The sequence below is a fragment of the Anser anser genome (genome assembly GCF_964211835.1).
Source record: "Anser anser genome assembly, chromosome: 12".
NCBI lineage: Eukaryota > Metazoa > Chordata > Aves > Anseriformes > Anatidae > Anser > Anser anser.
In genome coordinates, this window is record NC_139733.1 from 16,075,326 (window position 1) to 16,094,765 (window position 19,440).

Consider the following 19,440-nt stretch of genomic DNA (forward strand, 5'->3'; position numbering starts at 1 on the left):
GAGCTTGCACATATCTTTTGTTTTTCCTTAGATAAATGCTTATTAAGGCCTTTCAGTAATTTGTTAATTGAATGTGCTAGTCACTTACAGTAAACCAGCAGTGTCGTGCTTTCGAAGCGCAAGAATACTTTGGTGAAATTAATGCCTATGAGGCTACCTTATCAATGGTGTGAGTCAAAGTTTACAAATGAGGGGCTTACAAAAAGAAAGAAAAATGCATTGCTGGCTGTTTGTTTATTTATTTATGTTTACCATTCTGGAGTTGCAAATCTGGTGGTAGTGAATGGAGGCGATGCTCGGGGAGGAAGCTGTGAAGTATTGCTCAGCCTGCTGAGCTGATCAGTCAGCTGCCAGCACGTGTACAATACCTGGTCAATGTTTCCGTCTGCTAACAAAGAAACTCAATGTGCACAAACAGAACAGAGCAATACTTAGCTCTACCTTTCTGTTTCATGCTCTTGTTTTGTTCTTTTTTTATTGAGACAGTCTTACAGCTTTTGTGAAGTCCTTGGTAAACATTCTCCTGAGTGTTTTTCTGAGGAAGTCCTTTTGCACTTAGGACACTGATATTTCAGCCGACCTTTGGTGTAGAAGTGACTATTTGCGCATCTTGCATTTTCAGGCTTCCCTACTGGGCACAGTGAAAATGTATATTGCTGATCCGTATCTGAGTTTGTCCCATCCTTGTCCGAGGATGTCTGCAACTAACTCAGGCTGAGATGCAGCTGGTACAAAGTGAGGGAGGATGCAAGCTAAGGTCGAGAGGAGCTGTGGTTGCCTCCATTGCAAGTGGCTGCTGTGCACTCAAAGATAAGGGGCAGCCAGAACACCTGACCCCAAAGTCAGTTCAGTAGCTTTTAAAACCATTTGGGACTTTTTTTTTTTTTAAATGCATTTTTCTCCTTGGTACCGCTAGTTAATATCTCACTGTAGACACCCTCCAAAGCTGTGATGAAATATGAAGTTAATACATCACTAGCAAGCTTTCAGTCAGAATGATATATTATTCAAATTGGAATTAGCTAGAGGGATCAATGCACACCCATTATTCTATTTAAAATAATCATTGGAAGACTCATTAACTTTTTTCCCCCCCTTTTCAAACAACATAGTGAATGAAACATCTAAGAACATCTCCTCTGCCAGCGTATGCACCTCTATGTCTTCAGTATGTGTTCATTCATAGCAAGATTATTAACACCTGAAAGCCAAAACCCAGACTGAACCCAACAGAATTTGCTTTCAAGTCACTGAACCTGAAACCAGTTGCTGTAGGCAAAGGTGAGCTTAGCTCTAATGCACATTTTTAAAAAAAATCAAAGGTCACGGCAGTATCTGTGTGAAATAGTGCATGCGCCAGCAGAAGGTTCGGTGTCACATCTTGCCTGGGTACGGTACCTGTTATTCTCTCTGATTTTACACATGAGCAGCAGCTTGAAGTATTAAGGGAGCTGTTTCCATTTCTTGTTTTCCCTTACAAATATGTTCTGCAGGACACTTTGGGCAGTTCATTCATTACACGGCAAATGCTTTCCATCTCCCAGCTCACCTCCGCGAGGCTGCAGGCTTTTGGCCAGCTTTGTCCTTTTGCGTGAACTCCCGTGGGAGATGTGCAATTATGAGCGTGTGGAGAGAAGGCGGGCAAATGGAAGAAATTATCATCTGTGGAGGAACAGGAATGTATCATTCCTGGATCATTTGGTGCTTGTGAAGGTGAAAAATATGCAGAGCACCAAATCTGGCTTATCGTTGTGTTGGGAGCTCTGTAGGCATTTTTTGCCTTCATAGATAACTCAGTATGCTGCAGCTTTGTCCACTGTCCCTTTTCACCCATCAATTCTCCTGAAAAAAAAAAAAAATATATCCTACTGTATTTCAAACCAAAACACGTGTAAACTTTCTGTATCTGTTCATCACATTCCAGGTCTGGCTGAAATCTTTCATTTCCTTTTGTTCAGAAGTGTTTAAGAAAATGAGATATTTATCCACAACCAGATTTTACAATGTGGGCTTCAAAAGGGAGAGAGGAGAAACAATGGATTTTGTGCAGAGCAAAAGGGTATGCAAAGCCAGGATGTGTTTCCTTTCTTACTGCTGCCGACCCGTGCAAGGTTGGAGTGGGATTGTTCAGAAGGGTTAGGAGTAGCACCTACCCAAGCTGTTAGCGAGCTTTAAAATAAATGGGCCCCAAAGACAAGAATTTGAGGTTTCACTAGCAATTTGCCAAGTGCCTTCCCTCTGAGAAAAGTATGTTTCTTTTGACTGTATCTTGAATTCTTTGAAATCCTGTTGCTGTGAGGTTAAAATATATGTATTGTGTGGCAGAATGTTTGCATTAATGGGATTCTTCTCATTTCTGTTCTAAAACAGTGAAAATCTTTGCCATGGAGCTTGAGGACTGGCATCTGTCCAACGGTACTGCTCTGATAAGAGAATAAATTGTTTAACCACGTTGATTGTCCTGAAACCCTACAGGACAATTTAATCTCTGCAACCTAGTTAATTTATAACAGTTTTCTTTTTTCTTGGTTGTTTGTACGGCGTGTTCAGAGACTCGAGTATTTGGCCGGCGAGCTGTAGATCTTAGCCGCGAGCTGAATGGGAGCTGAAGGCATGCAGTTAGGGGGAATATTACCCCTGACTTTCACCATTGAAATTGAAAGTAGAATTTGACACATTGGCTTCTCTCTGTGTCAGCCATTGTCACTGGCTTCAGCTGCCACGGTTAAGTATGTAGTCATTCATCCTTGGCAGACACCATCCTTTACAGCACAAGAGGATGGTCTCTGGATGTTAATGCCACAGCGCTCTGGGAGCAGCTGGCTATATCGAATTCAAGGCATGCAGATTGTCTTGGCCATTTTACTTAGCAGATGGGTAAGGCTTGATAGATTGAAGATTTAGTTTCCAAGTCAAGGGCCAAATGTTGCAGTGGGAGAGAAAAGTAAATTATATCACTATTCTGAGGGGAAAGGCTCAGGTAGTGTATCACAAAATTGTTGCCATTCATTTTCCCCTGACTTGCACAAAATGCATGTCATTTCACCTTTCAATATAGCTGGCTATGGCATTCTCCTTGGTTGTGAGATGCTTTGCAGTACTGTCTGTGAGCCATTTAATGAGCTTGAAAGCAGTTGCTGCAAATTTATGACAGTTTAATAAGTCTAAATGCCAGATTTTTTGTAGTTGGAAATGAGAGAGAAATTTGTATTTCATATCACTCAGACTGGAAGGGTTTTCTTCTGTTCTTTTTTCCCCACACCCTTTTCTTCAATGCAGTAGATCTATTTAAACATATTTTTAAAAGAAAAGCATATTCCTTACTTTGGAGCTGTTCAAGCTATTAATATTCACCTACTTTTTGCAGGGTGACTGGTACCAGTGATGATTAGAGGGCTTTGTGGTGCATCCCCCAGCCTTTCTCATGTTGCTTGGAGGGAGGAGGATAACCTGGTTTTGGAGAGGCACCCAACGCAATGGAAACGGGGGAGAGAGGGTGGGGGGAGTCTTGCCCTCTGGGCAGGGGTCTTTGAATTACATCTGGTGTAGCTGTGTGGCCTTCCAGCTGCCTCAGTGCTTACCTGGGGTTCCTGTGGTTTTTATTTATTCATTATTTTTTGTAAAAAATCAAACTCGAAAATTTTGCCTGAGACTCATTTTTTTTGTGCTTTATAGAACTGTTTCCAGCAGAAAGACAGGTCATGGTTTACTTATACAAATTAACATATGGTTTAAATTATATAGCATGTGGTATAAATTTGAACACTTTACAATTCTGCTGATTTTTGTGAAATCAGACACTTAAGAGGTTCTGGGTTTGTTCCATAAAATAATCAGACAAGCGGAGAGCTTCGGCTACTTAACAGATAGCGAATGACAGAAAACGAGGGCTGTCTTTTGTTGTTGCTTGCTTGTTTGTTTGCTTGTTTTTAACTCATTAGCACATGCTGAGCTTAGTACTGTGGTAACATAGAGGCTTTCTGTAGGGTAATGTCCATAAAGTTTGTCTTCACCACTGTGGCTTGGTGCTGTACGTAGCAGCCCAGCTCTGGGGCTCTCTGACCCCATCACACTCTTGCACCTCCTCTGGAACTTTCCTCTCTGGAGCATCGCTGTCGTTATCCCCAGGAAGAGCTTGGCTCCCTGGTGTCCCTCCTGCCCTGTTAACTCTGAGGGCAGGGCTGCAGGAACAGCGCTTGCAAGCAAAGGTACAACAGGTTGTGCTGCTGAAAGGTGTTAACGCTCTTGTCAATAGAGTTCATGACTGATCAACCTTGCTGTTAACTGCAGAATGAATCATTTTTCAGTCCCCGCATTAGATGCAGGAGCCGTAAGTAAATGCAACCTGTCTAGGGTAATGATTTCCACCGTGACTTCACTTGAAGAACGTCCCTGTTTTATGACTGCAGAATGGGGTCGCTTGTGCATGACCTTTTCCTACATTGCAAATGCCTCTTTTATTCACGGCATTAATGGCAAGCTCTTCGTGCTACCCAGAACTGCCTGTGCACCAGGTATCGAAGTCACCCAAAGGGTATGACGAGTAAGTTTTTGCTTCCCCGTGTCATCTTCATTCTATATTTACCCTATGGTGAGACCTCTCAGCACAGGAAACTGCTTAATGATATTCCTGTGTTTATTTTTCCCTTGCACTTAGCACAATAGCTACCTGTTTGTACTGAAGAGGATTACAGACATTGTTCAATTATAAATGATGCAAGCAATCGTTATTTATCTTGTTTCCTGCAGACCTATAGAGTGTTAGTCAGTCTTGAGGGAGTGCATCATCTTCAGGAAACAGCATTTGTCGTGGTGGTGCTGCGAGTATTTTAGGGCAATTTCAGGATGGTTTTCCATCTGTCCCATTAATCCGTGCTGCGCAGAGCACTCATGACTGGCGGCACAACAGGTTTGTGTTTGTCTGTGAAATTCCTGTGCTTGAGAAATTTTCATTGGTGACATTTCTTCTGTGTTAGCCTCCAGAAGGAGGAGGGGGAATCTCACTGCTCTTGTCTCACAGGTAAAGAAAAGCTTTAGCCAGCGGAAGGCCTGTGCTGGGTGAAGCCAAAGTGTCACAACCAAGTCGCAGGTGTATGGTCGTTCTCTCATCATGAGAAATGTGGCATGTAAAGTCAACCTGAAGAATTCGTTTCTGTTGTCCTTTAGAATATATCTATAACATAATACAAAATACTCTTCTGTAAGTCAGATTATATAACAGGAAAAAAAACAGTTTGTGGTAGATTTTGTCTTCCCCTGGCCCAGCCTTTCTTTTGAGCATCAGCTGTTTTCAGAGACAGGATTCTTGTATGGGTGAATCTCTGCTCTCAACCAGCCTGGTAGCTCCAGGCCAGTTAAACCAGAGACATACAGCACTGGGGATAGAACTTGACATTCTGGGTTTCAGAAACCTGCTTTTTTCTATGAACGGCAGCAGAAAAAAGAGAGAGAGCTGGGGAGGGGGGAAAAAAAATCAAGGATTTTTTATTTTTTTTTAAAGAACTTGAGGGAAAAAAAGATGTAAGAAAAGTTTTGCTCTGAATTCTGAAGCATTCCACAAAATGAGAAAACTTTTTGGCACTTTTCTATTGGTCTTGCCAAGATCCTGAAAAGGGTATAGCGAGATGTGGGAGAACAGCGTGCGAGTATAAGGAAAAAAGGGGGGAAGCATCTGGAAGGAAAGTAAGACTATATCCCAAGCAGGTCTGAACTGACATCTCCACGAGTGGTACTTGTTTGCCTGAGATTTTTGAGAGAAACATGAGATCCCACTCCCGATACCCTCGGAGAAAACATGATTACAGATGCATGGAGCATATGCTTTCCCACCCCCAAAGAAGTAACATGACTCTTGATTTCATGCTATTGGAGAACACAACATTTTCGCAGAATATGTTATCAAAAAGATTGCTTAGATGGATCTATATAGGCATACCACCTCAGCAGATTAAGGGGCGCTGCCAAGGCTGAGGTTAAGAATTGATCTACTTTGACAGAAAATCCCAAAAGGAAGAGTTTTAACCTTTAGGTTTCTTTCCATCTATTTGCTTTCTTTGGACTGATTGTAGCTGTCACCAGAGATAAAAACAAAGCAAACAAAATAGAATTCTATACAACTTACAGTTAAATAGCAATAAATAAAACATTGTTTGAGTCCAGTGTAAGTTTTTCTTACAGAATTGTACTAAATAACTAGTAGCTTTTTTAATGATTTTTCTTTAGTGGTGGCCATGGCTTGGAGAAACCTGAATAAATGGAAAAGATGCAGGAACGTGTCTTCCAACAGCTCTGCATTTTTAAAGTGTTTACTGTTGATTTGCCAGAAGCCAGGCAGAACTTACAAAGTGGGTCATTGGGTTCAGTATACTGTGCTTATTATTTATACAGAGTCCAAAATGTACAGAGCACCCCTTTGGGCACATAAAAGTTCATGCTTCAAAGAGCTTACAGCCTTCAGGCCTAATAATATTATTGCCAGTATCATCTAAGCTATATATATTTCAAAGCTGCTTCTGCTGCTTTCATAATTTTATTGCAAATCTTGCCCTACCTGATCGTTGCGAGTCCTGGAGTACTGTGTTGAGAAAAGAATCTTCAATTTCCATTTAAAACACCAAACCAAACCTTTTTTTTTTTTTTTTCCTGGAGACAAGAGCGTGTGAATGTTTCCTGAACGCAGCAGCTTAGTTCAAAGGCCAAATAAACAGGAAAAAAAGAAAGTTGCCTTTCTTGTTTTTTCCGCCTCAATGCAGTTGTCTAGAAAAATAATAATGAGGTTTCAAAGATTTATTATTAGTAAAGGGGAAGAAGGATGGGAAGAGGTGTGAAACTTGGGCCAGTGGATGCCAGTTTTCTCCTCCACCGGGCAGGTAGAATTTGTGAATTTATTTTATTTTTTACAGTAATGCAGTTTTGGATGTGCTGCAGTCAGTGATGCAGTCGCTCTTCCTAAGAGCGAGCTCCAAGCCAGTTCCGCACTTCACGCGACAGTGTGCTCCCTGCTGGGCATTAGTTCTTCTCTCATGTTTTCTTCTTTTATCTCCACCACTTCTTTGCTCAATGTTAAATTGTGAACAGAAAGTGTTTAAGCTCTGTTTTTCCTCACAACGTGAGATCGTGGGCAGGCAGGAGTACAGGAGCTCTTCTGCAGTCAACATGTTTCCGTACTGGGAGCAGTCAATCCAAAAATGACCAACAGGATTCAGGTTTCTGATACTGACTTGTGGCCAAAAAAAAAAAAAAAGAAAAAAAGTACTACATGAATGAGGCACATACCAATATTTATTTCCCCAAAGTAAATTGCATGTATTTTAGGTAATGGGACATGTTCACAAAAATTGTATGTTTTCCTTCAATATCTCTGAAGATGCAAAATGTTAAAAATAATTCTAAAAAAAACATTATTGGTTGTAAATTCCTTGGCTGTGTTGCAAGTAGGTGACTGAGGTAATGGGTTTAATTTGAAATTATGGAGCTCAACGAGGTTTGTACTCCCACTGCCTTTCCCTCCTTTCTGTGGTGCTGGGGCTCCTTGTTGCAGAGGGCGTGGATGTTAGCCAACCATGGAAGAAATACTGTGGAAGTACCGGTTTTGGTAGTACAGGCAATTGCATTTTCAAAAATCAGAGATTTCTTGATCCTCTCTTGTAGCTCTTTTTCTTCTCTCTTGTCCAAGCGGCACTAAATTAAATAAATGTAAAAAGATGAATAGATGAATAGCAACGAGAAGTCGGCCCAACTGCATTATGGCTGAAAGGGGTCCAGCTCTACTGGGTGCAGTGGCAGCACCAGATTTATTCCTGTATCAGTAAGGGATGGACTGTTCTGAGATAACTTCTGTTTATCACAGCAGTTTTCCTCTATGAAAGGAGAAGTAGCTGGAGAAAAATTGGCTCTGTTTTTAGGTTTTGTTGGGTGATAGTATTGCTAGTGTTTTAATGAATTCAGAGAATGCTTTCTTTTAATTTAACCTTCCTTACTTTATTTCATTACACCATGTATCTTTGGCATTTGGTGAAGAGCCATTGTAAATGTGAGAACTAAGCAGCTTGTTAGATAACATCTTTTTTTTTCTCTTTAGAAGATTAAACTGAGGCTGTTCTGTCTGATGCCAGAATAGATGTAACCAATCCTGTATCCTTTGCATGTAGGTCAGTCAGAGGGACAATCCAGCACTGGATTCCATTATCCATGGGTTGAAGGGCGTCGTACATCACGGTAAGTAGCTGCTTAAACTTTCTTCTTGCTGGGAAGGGGAGAAGGGCAGGAATGTTGTCCTTAGAGGATCAAGTCACCCCTGGAAGGATGCAGAGCCTGCACATTCCTCATTCACGATGTCTAAGGGCATTACAGCCATTATTTGATTGGTAAAGACCGTCGTCATTTGTTACCTGAAAATGGGTTGGGGTTAACAGTAAACAATTTATTTCTTTTCAGTCGGTGCTCTAGAATGCGTAAGTTATCAATCAAAACCTACTACAATACATCATTCGTATTAGTACTTCGAAGGCAGCATTGATGCTTCACTCCTGCTATTTATCTTCTGTTTGCTCTAAAAATACTCCTCTCTGAAGTTTCTATTTGTTTATAAATTATTTGTCTTTCAAATTTAGGGAGCTGATAATGAAACAGAAAATTAACTATCTGTGAAAATTAATTAAACTTTGCAGCAGATGAACATCTTTCTAATGCTGACATAAATAGGATCATTCGACTGTTCTGATGCATATAAAGCTATTATCCTTGAACTTAAAGCAGGTACTGAAATAAATATTAATATATTTTATACTTTTAGAAGCAGTTTTTACTTAGGAATTTTACTGAAGCCTTATCACGGGTAATGCATCATTAGCAATGACATCAAGATGCTCCGGTTCCAGAAGTACTCATGTCAGGTTTTAATATAATGATTTGTAAAGTTTTAATAATCTCATTATAATTCAAAAGGCGTCTGCTGGAATGGTGTTAGGTACTCTAATAAATCTCCGTCCCATCTATAGTGCTGCGATAAAACATCTTTGTACCTTTTCAGAGGATTGTCTTTAGACATTAGCTAGTGCTGTAGAGCTTAACAAACATTTTTTTCTCTTGACTGCAAACCTAAAACTAGTTGACAGTGTTAGATTAAAACAAATAGGATTTTGGATTAATTGCTCTACTTTCAGAGTCATTTAACATTGCAACTGGGAACACTAATAAATCCAATGGAAGTGAAAAATAGGGGTTAAATGATAACATACCATAAAGTCCTTCATTTAGAGAATTTTCCATAGGTTTTGCTGTTTATAAATTGCAGTGTTCTGCTGTGAGATAAAAACAACACACACAGCTGAAAAACTGTTGCTTTCCACAAAAATAGATGTTATTATCTAGCTCCCACTGGGTAGCAAAACAGGCTAGCAAAAATAAAGTGAGGACCAGTTGGGCTGCAAAGATTTTTCAGCGGCTGCGTAATTTGACACTGAAGTCAAGCTGCCATTTAACTGGACCAAGATCTCTTTTTAGCTTTGTTTTCTACCTGCCTTCTATTTCAAGACACTACCCCCTGCAAGCTCTATGCTATTTTAGCCATCTCATCATATTTTTTTCTGCTCCGTCTCTTGCTCCTCTCCGCTGCAGCTGTAATAGCCAGTAGCGGATAATCACACCAATGCCTCCTAAGAGTATTATTCCATTCCCAAAAATAATTGTTTGGGTAGGATGTGACACGGTCCCGAGGTTGTGATTTCTCTGACCACATAATGATTAGTCCGACTTGGCACTGCCTACCCACAGCAAAATCTGGGTGGATAAAAGGCGTTTATTTTTGTTTTGCTCACAATGCACAGAAGGGTACTAGTGTTTCAAGTAAAGGAATTCGCTTGATATATTTCAATAGCTAGTTTCCTTTTAAAAACATTAAGGAAGAAAAAGAGGAAAATCTTGCTTTCCTTCCTGTTTCAAAGGCCCTGATTAAAGGCCTTTTCTAAGGCTCTTTTGGTGGGTAACATAAGGGAATTTCCTCCTACAAAGTAGTCGTTCAAAGAAATTGTTCTCTTTAACTTAAATATTGGTGGAACGCTTCAGTGAAGAATTCTTATATCCTATCTCTCTTCTAATGTTATTATGTAGAATAATAGTAAAGATGTGAGCTTTAATTCCAGCCACCCTCATTTCTTTTCTTGATGTAATTTACTTATATCTTATATGAGCACATTTTTATGAATTTATCTTAAAAGACTCTTCCAACCTTCCATTTGGCTGCATTCAGCTGGGACCCTAAGGCAACAACGAACTTTTTGGCTGAAATAGACTGGAGAACTCATGTGGGTTTTGGACAGTGTGGCTGGATCAAGCAAAGATCCAACAAAAGAAGCTGGAGAAAAGCAAAATGGAAACCTTAAGTTTCTTTGCATATTATAATACTTCCACACCCACGTTACTCTTAGGTGGTCATGACAATACAGAGGCACTGTAGAAATCAAGAGTTATAATTACCTTGATTTTAAATGTTCGTGTGCCCTCTTGCTGGAGAGAACATCAGCCCCTTGGCACTGCTCCTGCCATGCACCTCATTTCAACATTCCTATTTATGTAAGATTTCCTTCTTTTTCCATCTCTGTCTCCTTCTGACCAGCAACGCATCCTTGCTGATTTGGGCTGCATGGTCACTCCTCCTTCCCAGTCATTCCGTTTTCAAGAAGGAAATAGTACACACACACGCTATCCTCATTTCTTCACTTGCCATACTAGAAGGCTTGTCCCCATATGGGGACTCGGTTCTGCACCATGCAGGGCAGAGCACCCACGGTGCCCTGTCCCTGTGATGGCAGCAGCTCGAACGCCCCTCAGTTACAAGTAAGGGTGCTACTGATGAGTGGGGATCGCACTTTTCATTTTTCTTGCGTAGCATTTCAGTTTTCTGTGGAATTCTTACATGTTTACAGTGCACTTCTTAAGGGTAGGCAAACAATTCAAGCGTCAGGAGGACTTTCTGCAGAAGTGAAAGCAATTTTTGCTTGAGATTTTGTCAGGGATTTGAATTACTTACTAATTTGATGGAACATAAATAATTGTGCCCTTCACAGTGTCACCAGCTTAGTAACAATGACAGAGAAACGTACGCATAAAAATCAATACAGGCTTAGTTACTACTCAGAGTTCACTTTATTTCCTCATCTCCAGGCATAATTTTCTAGAATCTTAATGTCACATTAAGCTTAATTTTACATGAGCAACCGTTTAAAGTTTCTTGGCTGGAAGGAAAACCGGTGAGGTCCCAAACACGCTGACGAAGTTTGGATCGACGATAACGCCTTTGGGTTTGCCCCGCAGCTTCCTGCTGAACAGTACGTTCCCGTCACGCCGCTGCTCCCAAACTCCCGCGGCCGCCCGCGCAGAGCATTGTAAAGGCACACGAACGACGAGGAGGCTCTTTTCAGAGCTGTCAGCTGCCTGTTGCTGATTTTAAAATTGCTTTCGGTTCTGTGCTCTGCCAAGGATTTGTCACACCTCCCGCCAGCGAGGTGCCTGCTATTCTCACTCCTGCTTTCCCTGCCGCGAAGCGCGCGGCGAGCACGCGTCTGCCGCGGAGCCGCTGGAGACTGACAGCTGGGAGCACGCAGTCCTCCCTCCGCAGAAGGGATGGAGCACAGGCGGGCGTGATGTGCTTTTTCTGACGCCGACTTGCCGGTGTCTTTCAGCTCTAACCACTGGGGGTCTTTTTTAGCTCCTCTTCGAACGCTGTTTTCCTCGCGGAAGCTGGCAGCAGAGCCCCCAGTTGCGCTGGTGGGATGATGCATGTCCTCCGTTGAAGGTGCATGGTTGAGTAACGAACGACATGGGGCCTAGTCACGGTGCTAGAAATCAGACTTTTCTGCCTCTGTTTTGCTGCTGATGTGTTCACCTGAGTGCCCTGAGCCTCTTTCTGCTCCTCGCAATGCTGAGGAGCGTGGGGCAGGACAGAGCTGTGTGCAAGGACTGAGCAGGCTCCCAGGGCTTCAGGGAGGGCAATCGTACCCCCGGGGGAACTGGGGAGACGTGAAATGCCAGGTTATGTCTTATGCAGTTGATTTGCATTAAAATGGCCACAAAAGCTTTTGTCTGTCTCATGCTTCAGCAAGATCTCAGAGGAGCACCTAACAGGGTGGAGCTATTACACAGAAACATTGCTTTTCTTCACCTCCGCTGTCTTTGGCTCACCCCTTTTAGTACCATTTTGTGCGTAAGCCTCTTAGAGATAGTTTTTCCTTGTTCTTACCAGCTGCCTGAAAAGCACTAAAAGGTGTTTCCTTCCCTGATTTCAATCCCGAAGGCAGTGCCTGGAGCTGGAGGCTGTGCAGCATTTGCTTCTCCCAGGCTGGGCATGGATGCTCTGCTTGGTCCCCTTTCATCCCACAGGCAAGGAGTTATCAGAGGAGCAGGACCCCGTGCTACCCCAGGCTCGTGGAAAACCTTTCACTGTGATGGAAACCTTGTTTTGTCACTTGTCCTGTTCTCTGTGACTGTCACGAGAACCTACACAGATCAGCAGAAAGTTATTAGCGAAGCACAAATAAATTACCGTGACAGAAGAGCCTCTATTAATGTCACAGAGATGGGGCTCTTATTCCCTTCCTTGTCAAAAGCGAGCAGTGAAAATCAAGGTGCAGCCAGATCAAAAGCGTAGGTACAAAGTGAATCGATGGCATCTGTTGCTTGTTTGTGAGCATGGGGTGGGGTGCTGGGTAGAGGGATGCCTTTGTCTATTTAAAAGGGAGTTTAGGAACATTCTTGTTTTTTTTTCCTCTGCCTTTCAATCACCAGAGTGCCTTAACTTAAGCTCAGCATGGGGCAGAGTGAGCTCTTGGGTCTCCCGCAAGGTGGGCAAGAGGTGTTGAGGCGTATTGGGGGCGACCACCAAAGCTTCAGGGGCTGCTGGGGAGACCATACCGAAATACAGTAGAAACAGAATTGCTTTAGCAACAGAAAAAGGAGTGAATAAATATGTTACACATCTCTCCAGTTGTCCTAGGCAAAAGGCAGTGAATAACCTGTTAAAATAAATCAGCACTAAAAAGGAAGCAATCCAGACAGTGTTAGTTACCCTGTGGATCTATCACACCAGAAGGCATAATAACAAGAAAACACCATTAGCAGCATGACAGGTTTTTTCTTTTGTTTTTAACTTTAACCATAATGCCACCTGACAAGCTGTTTGCTTTCTGCACCAAATATCAGGGGTTGCAGAGAAGAAAGGCAGGGGAGAGGGGTGAGGGCGAGGCGTGCTGCTGTGGGACCTTGCCTTTTAAAGCAAAACTTTGAAGAAAGCACAAACCCAATTTGGAACAAGGAAGCCCATCAAAGGAAGAGCAGCGCGATGTGTTGAACTGAGAACGAAATGTGGAAGAGTTTTTTTTTTTTTTTTTTTCCTCTGGGATGATCTGGGTATATTCTTTTGTTTTCTGATCTGTTCTTGTGTTCACAGTCAGAGTAGCCGTGTGAAAGGGGCCAGGACACGGTTGCTGTGGAGCAAAGGCAAGGAGGAGGGAAGTGGGAAATGAAGATGAGAGCAGAGGTGATAAGTTCACACCTTTATATAGGGCAGCTGTGTGCATAGCTGCAGGGGTCTGGATCATTTAAAAGAATAAATGATGGAAGTCTTAGAAATCTCTGGACCTTCACCTGTCTGCTCTGTGGAAAGCAGTGCTGGTCATGGCTGACCACAGACCAGCAAGCTGACATATAATTAATACGTTGCACAGAAAAACTAAGTCAAGCTAACAAAAAGAAGATTGCAGCAATAAGAACTCAAAATTTAAGATGTGGCTGAATTTAGGTTGATGATGAGCGTGAGCAAAGCACGGGGGACGGGGAGGAGTTGTGTGCTTCGCTGGTGGGTTTTGAGGCAATTTGCTGAGAAGAGAGGGGCGTCAAAGTCCGAGAAGGTGCAGTTGTGCTGTGGCTCCACTGAAGGATGTGAAAAGGACACGCTCCTCTGGCCAGCTCTGCCTCACTTCACCCTGCCTGTGCTAGGGTTCAGCTTGCTCCAGGGATCCTCTTCCCCTCTGAAGGTCTCCTCTCAGTTTCTTTTTCCTCCAGTCAGTGATGCCTACTCTGTATTTCTCAGTTTCCATGTCCCCTCTCAGTTTGACTTCATATGTACCTCTGCCTTGGGTTAGATGTTGTGAAACCTGGAGAAGCCTCATCGCAATCCAGAATGGTAACCAGCCGTTAGGCCCAAGCCCTGCATCAGCAGTATTTAAGCATTAGAGGTTCCGATTTTATTTTTTACTTCCTTGCAGGCTTAAGACTCCTCCTCCCCAGCTAAACCTTTTCTTCTTAAACTCTTTAAAGAGAGGGAGGGAGAAAAATAAAGCCTGAGACTGGCACCTGCCATGGAAATGTTCAACTTTCTTTTTTTTTCCATGGGAGACTCTCCTTTTTTTCTTTCCTCTCTTCATTGTGCCACTCACCAGTTGTCTCAGGTTAAATGAGACTGCAGGCTCCCTGAGTAAGGCCTGTTATTCTCATTCCCCTCCTCTCTGCCATGCTGTGCTGTGGTTTTTTGCATTGTTCAGCAGAGGATGTAGCCTTTAAAAAAATAAAATAAAAATTGGAGTAATAGTTGTACAGTAAGTGACAAGAATTAGACTGGGTCCAGAGGTCTGTCAGAAACTGCTCTTCATACTGGATATACACAGCGAGTACTCATGTGAAGATCTCTTCAATTAAAGTAACATATATTTGTAATCTCATCTTTAACATCACCACAGCGAGTCTGGTCCCTGTCTCTGGTGTGCAGCCTGCTTTATCTTGGAAGTTCTGGCTCAGTGGGCGTGTGGCATGGTGTCCTTTTGATTATTTTTGTGTGTTTGTTTTTTAATGTTTGAATGCAGAAGCTTTAGAATGGCTTGGCTCATTGTGAAAATGAAATTGGCAGTAACATTGTTTAACAAATTTGGGAGACTTTCAAAGCTCTTCGTATTGGTATTGCAGATTTCAGTTATTCAAAGTGTAGCTGGGTAACGTTTCCACCTATCAGGCATTGCACATACGTTAATTTTGGAAATAAGCTCATTTTAAGATATTGTTTTCAATGCAGCCAAGTTCCTGTTTTCTTACAGAAAAGCACGATGAAAGTCCAGAGCATTCCATGAGATATAAATGGACTTGGCATATAGTTATTTTCTTGTGATCTCCGATCCAAGTTCCTGTTAGATTTGAAAAGGGGTTTGATCACAGATAGTTGTGATGCTGTTTACCTGAATATCTCAAGAACCCTCCTATTCCACAGTGATTCGGTTAAAATTCAGGGCTATCTTCTTCCAGCATTTCACAGAATTTATTTTTAGCAAGTCAGTCCTTGAAGTCGAAATATCCAACTGATAGCTCCTGCAATATAATATTTGTTGGCATCAACTTCTGAAAACTGCAGTACTTGGTGGAGATCTGCCACCGGTATCTGTTTCAAGATCTGATTTTTCCTCTGCTGGGAAAACTATTGTGCACAGCTCGGTATTAGCTCACATGTGGTGATGCTTTAACAAATACAGAGTGTAAATAGGTCAGCTCTTTAAAGCGTGCCTGCGATTGCTGTGACTTTGGGTTGGGTTACGCAAAGAATGGCCCTTGGTTCCATGCAAAGCAGTGGGGAGATTTACCAGCCCAAACAAAGAATATACTGAGCATTACTGGCTGATGAGGAAAAAAAAAAAAAAAGTATTTCTTTGTCTAGTAAACCAAAATAATGTTGGGAGACTACACCTGATGTTGTCGAAACAGGTACTTGGTCATTCAGATGTTATCATAGGTTGCTTGGTCCTACATTTTTGTGTTCTGTTTCTGCACCTAAATTGGCAAAAGAGAGTTTGCATGTGTCACGTAAATACGTTTCCTACCGCATTAGTAGGAATGTAAGTTTTTCTGTAGGTTTGCAGGCAAATCTGGAACCAGAATGTGTGGTCTGCCCATGTGTACTTGTTTCAGTTTCATTGCTATTCAGGGACAAAGACTAAGAGATAGACATGACTGTTGTGTCAGAAAGTCAGATGCATTACCAGCTGACGGTTAATTCCTTTTCGTGGATGCGAGTTAAAATACCATATTGTGCTTTTATGCCGGGGAATACTCAGTAGTTTAAATGTCACATTCATTGTCTTAATTGTCAACAATGAATCTGTGGCACCTGATAATTTTTCCTGTGGAAATATTAGAGTGAATGCGTTTCTACGAGCCTTGGTGCTGTAAACAAAGGATCCCTGTTTGCTGACTGTCAATAAAAGTGGCTGTACGGCATTAGAGGGGCATCTCGGCGGACGTCCCAGGTGCCGCTCTTGTCCGCATTGCCTGGACGTGGCAGCCACAGCAATGCCTACCTCGTTGCTTTCTCAGAGGAATGCTCTGTGGTTCGAGGTCTGTCACTAGGGTCCTGATCTCTGTGGCTCCGATTTCCTGCTTGTTTATTTTTCTGCTTGGGTGCACGCCTGTGCTCTTGCACCGATGGAGTAGGGCAAGGAGCAGCAGAAGAGCCCACACAGGTGTGAGGCTGGTTCACACGTAAGAGCGAGTAGGTGGCTCGTGGGTGGCTTTTGCAGCAGTCATTGCAGTGGTTCACAGGTATTTGCAGGTCAACACAGATGTTATCGCTGATGTTTTATTGCTTTTGTCTGCCAGTTCTCTTCTTAGTACCTGTCAGCAAATGCTCTCTTGTTATTTTTTATTTTGGTTTTCGTTCTCGCACGGAAGATCATATAGTTCCCAGCCTTGTCTGGTTTCTCCCTCCTGTAAACTCCTCATCCTGCTCAGTCTGTCCCCAGTCTTCCGGGCAAAACTCATTCCAGCCCCAAGCAGGGAAAATGGGAAATAGGAGCTGGCTTTGGAAGACAGGGAAGAAAGGTTTGATGTTTTTTCTAGCTTCGCTCTTTACAATTTAGTAGGAATGTTAGTGTGAATACACACACGCTCTTATGTATATATACGTATATATATACACATATGTATATATACATATACAAAATATTTCCTCCATATTCAGTCAATACTGTTGCTTAGCTTGCAAATGATTCTTTTTACAGATTCACCACCAATAATAGCAATTTAAGGATGAAATTTTAAGTGACTTGATTTTCAAATCCTATTTTCAAAACCGTCTCAAGCTCTTAGGAACATAATTTCATGTCACTTACTGTTTCTATATGATATTGAAGAGATATATTGGAGATAGACTCCTGAATTTCTAAGTCACTTTTTCTTTAAGCTTTTCATGAAGCTGTTTGTGACTCCAGTTGCTAAAACTGCACCATGCATCTAGATGGAAGTGATATAAATGAATAATCCTTTTTCAAAAGTACTAGGTTATTAAACCATAATCAATTGATTATCATCTATTTTAATAGTCATTTTAATCCAATTATAGGTAGTTTTTATTTTAATCTTTGGAATTCATTAACAAAAACTTACAGCGTTGCTTGTAGCCGTGAAAAATTAGATAGAGTACACCCTGTCCCACTTAAACTGTGTATTAGCAAAGCTAGTTTTTCCTCAATAAATAGTCTTTTTCATATATCTGACTATGACTTTCCAAACGCTTAGGAAAGAAACCTTCCTAATTGATAACCAAAATTTAATCATAGTTGGATACTTCCAGTTTGCATTCAAATAAGGTATTTCTCTGTCTAAATAAGCTTCCCTTGGTTGATTATTCATATTGTAGTTCAGAATGTTTAAAAATGAAAGACAGAGTTGGATGAAATGTAGACTACTTAATACAGTGTGTGTTTAATATAAAAGTCATGCATTATTCATTTTCGCAATTTGAATAACTTTGAATTTAGCATCCCTGTTCTTCATCTTTTCCTTTGATGAACAATTAATTATTAAAATATAATATTGTCAGCATATGGCACAAAAATCCTTGAAAGTGTAAAATGAGCTTCTTTCTCCTGTCATTCCTTGATAAAGGGATACTCTGTATTCTAGGATTTCCAGGGAATGTTTGGCCAGCATCTTAAGTGTTTCCATCATTCTAAATAAAAGGTTATAAAAGTTAAAAATAGCTAAATTAATTGTAACTGAAGCCTTATTTCATAAATGTTTCAATAAAAATGGATACAAGGGGAAAGCTCTTTTCAAAATGTCCTGTACCTCCCATCTATCTCATTTATAGTCATCGGCTGTTAACGTGAAGAGGATGTTTGCATGTTCAAATACTCTTTCAGATTCATAGCAGTCCGCTCTGTGCTCGACTTCCACGGAGAGAGAGTTTCTTAAATAGAAACACGTCATTTTGCTCTGGAGCTGTATGCCTGCTAAATTTCAAAAATCAACTCCTCTGACTGAGTTTGCAATTTTTCTAACCAATTTTTCCTGTGTAAAAATAAGGCAATGAGTTTTTAATTGGAAATCAAATTAAATACGACCTTTTGCTGTGATTATGATTTCTTGATTAGTTCTCTTTGAACTTTGGCCAATCATATATATTTTACTATTTATTATCTAAGCACACTTTTTTCTGAAGATAGGCTATGAAGGGAAAATGTGTTTTACTCTTTGTTTTCTTCTTGTGGGTTGAGAAGCCCTTCATACCTGCTTGGAATAGGAGGAGAGAAATTGTTAATGAAGAAATTACAGTATTCTGTTGCAATGTGGAGTACTTTGACTTTAATAGAATTACTCATATTTTGGAACACCAAAGGCTACAAAAACTTTCCACACCTGCCAATAACGTGCAGAAGAACAGAAGACGTCTGGAGAGCATCATATATTTGCACCTTGCAGCAGCAGTGGAGGAAAACAATCCCCTTGTTTACCAGGCTGCTGTTCAGAGCTATAGGCAAACCTCTTGATTTGATCGAGACTTCTAGAAAACTGTGGGATCTGTGGAAGCTGATTTTGCAGACCTCATCCATATTCATTTCCTTCTGACTTCGTGACGATGCGTGTGCTGGTCATCAACCTGCCCACTTCACCAGCCTGTGGGGGGGGGAGCAGACTTGCTTAGCAGCTCTGGTGAGACAGAGAGAAAAGAGTTTCTGCTACGTGAAGGCAGACTTTTGTTTGGAGCAAGAAGAATAAGAAGAATATAGAAAGTGAGGAATTGTGATGTATGGAAGAGCCTCGCGTGTCAGCATGCCCTGAGGCAGTGAGCACCTTTGCACAGATTGAGAGGGAGCTTCGGCCTGTGAGTCAACATAAATTGCAGAGGATAAATACTCAGGGATGGCAGGGAAATTGTCTTGCCTGCAGCTGTTTCCTCCTTTCATTTATTTATTTTTCTTCACAGTGTTAAATATTACCAGCTTGTCACTGTTACTTGAAGCTAAACGCTTTCAGTGTGTAGGTTTGCGTTTCAGGCTGTTCAAGGAGCCTTCTTGGAGGAAAGACTTCATCCCCCAGCCTGCAGGACCACAGGAAGGAGTTTCTTGGATGCAAGGGGAAGAGTGTTTTTACCACTGAGACATGTTTGCGGTGCTGTGCCGACTG

General features: G+C 41.6%; 1 protein-coding gene across 4 annotated transcripts in view; it reads left to right on the top strand.

The window, feature by feature from the left end:
• Positions 1-19,440, top strand: part of PTPRG (protein tyrosine phosphatase receptor type G) — a 407,047-nt gene that overhangs the window by 281,099 nt on the left and 106,508 nt on the right. For all 4 annotated transcript variants that reach the window (XM_083795084.1, XM_083795085.1, XM_083795086.1 and 1 more), the window contains one exon: positions 8,151-8,217. In XM_083795084.1, coding sequence (XP_083651210.1) covers positions 8,151-8,217 — 67 coding nt within the window. The remainder of the gene's footprint in view (positions 1-8,150; positions 8,218-19,440) is intronic.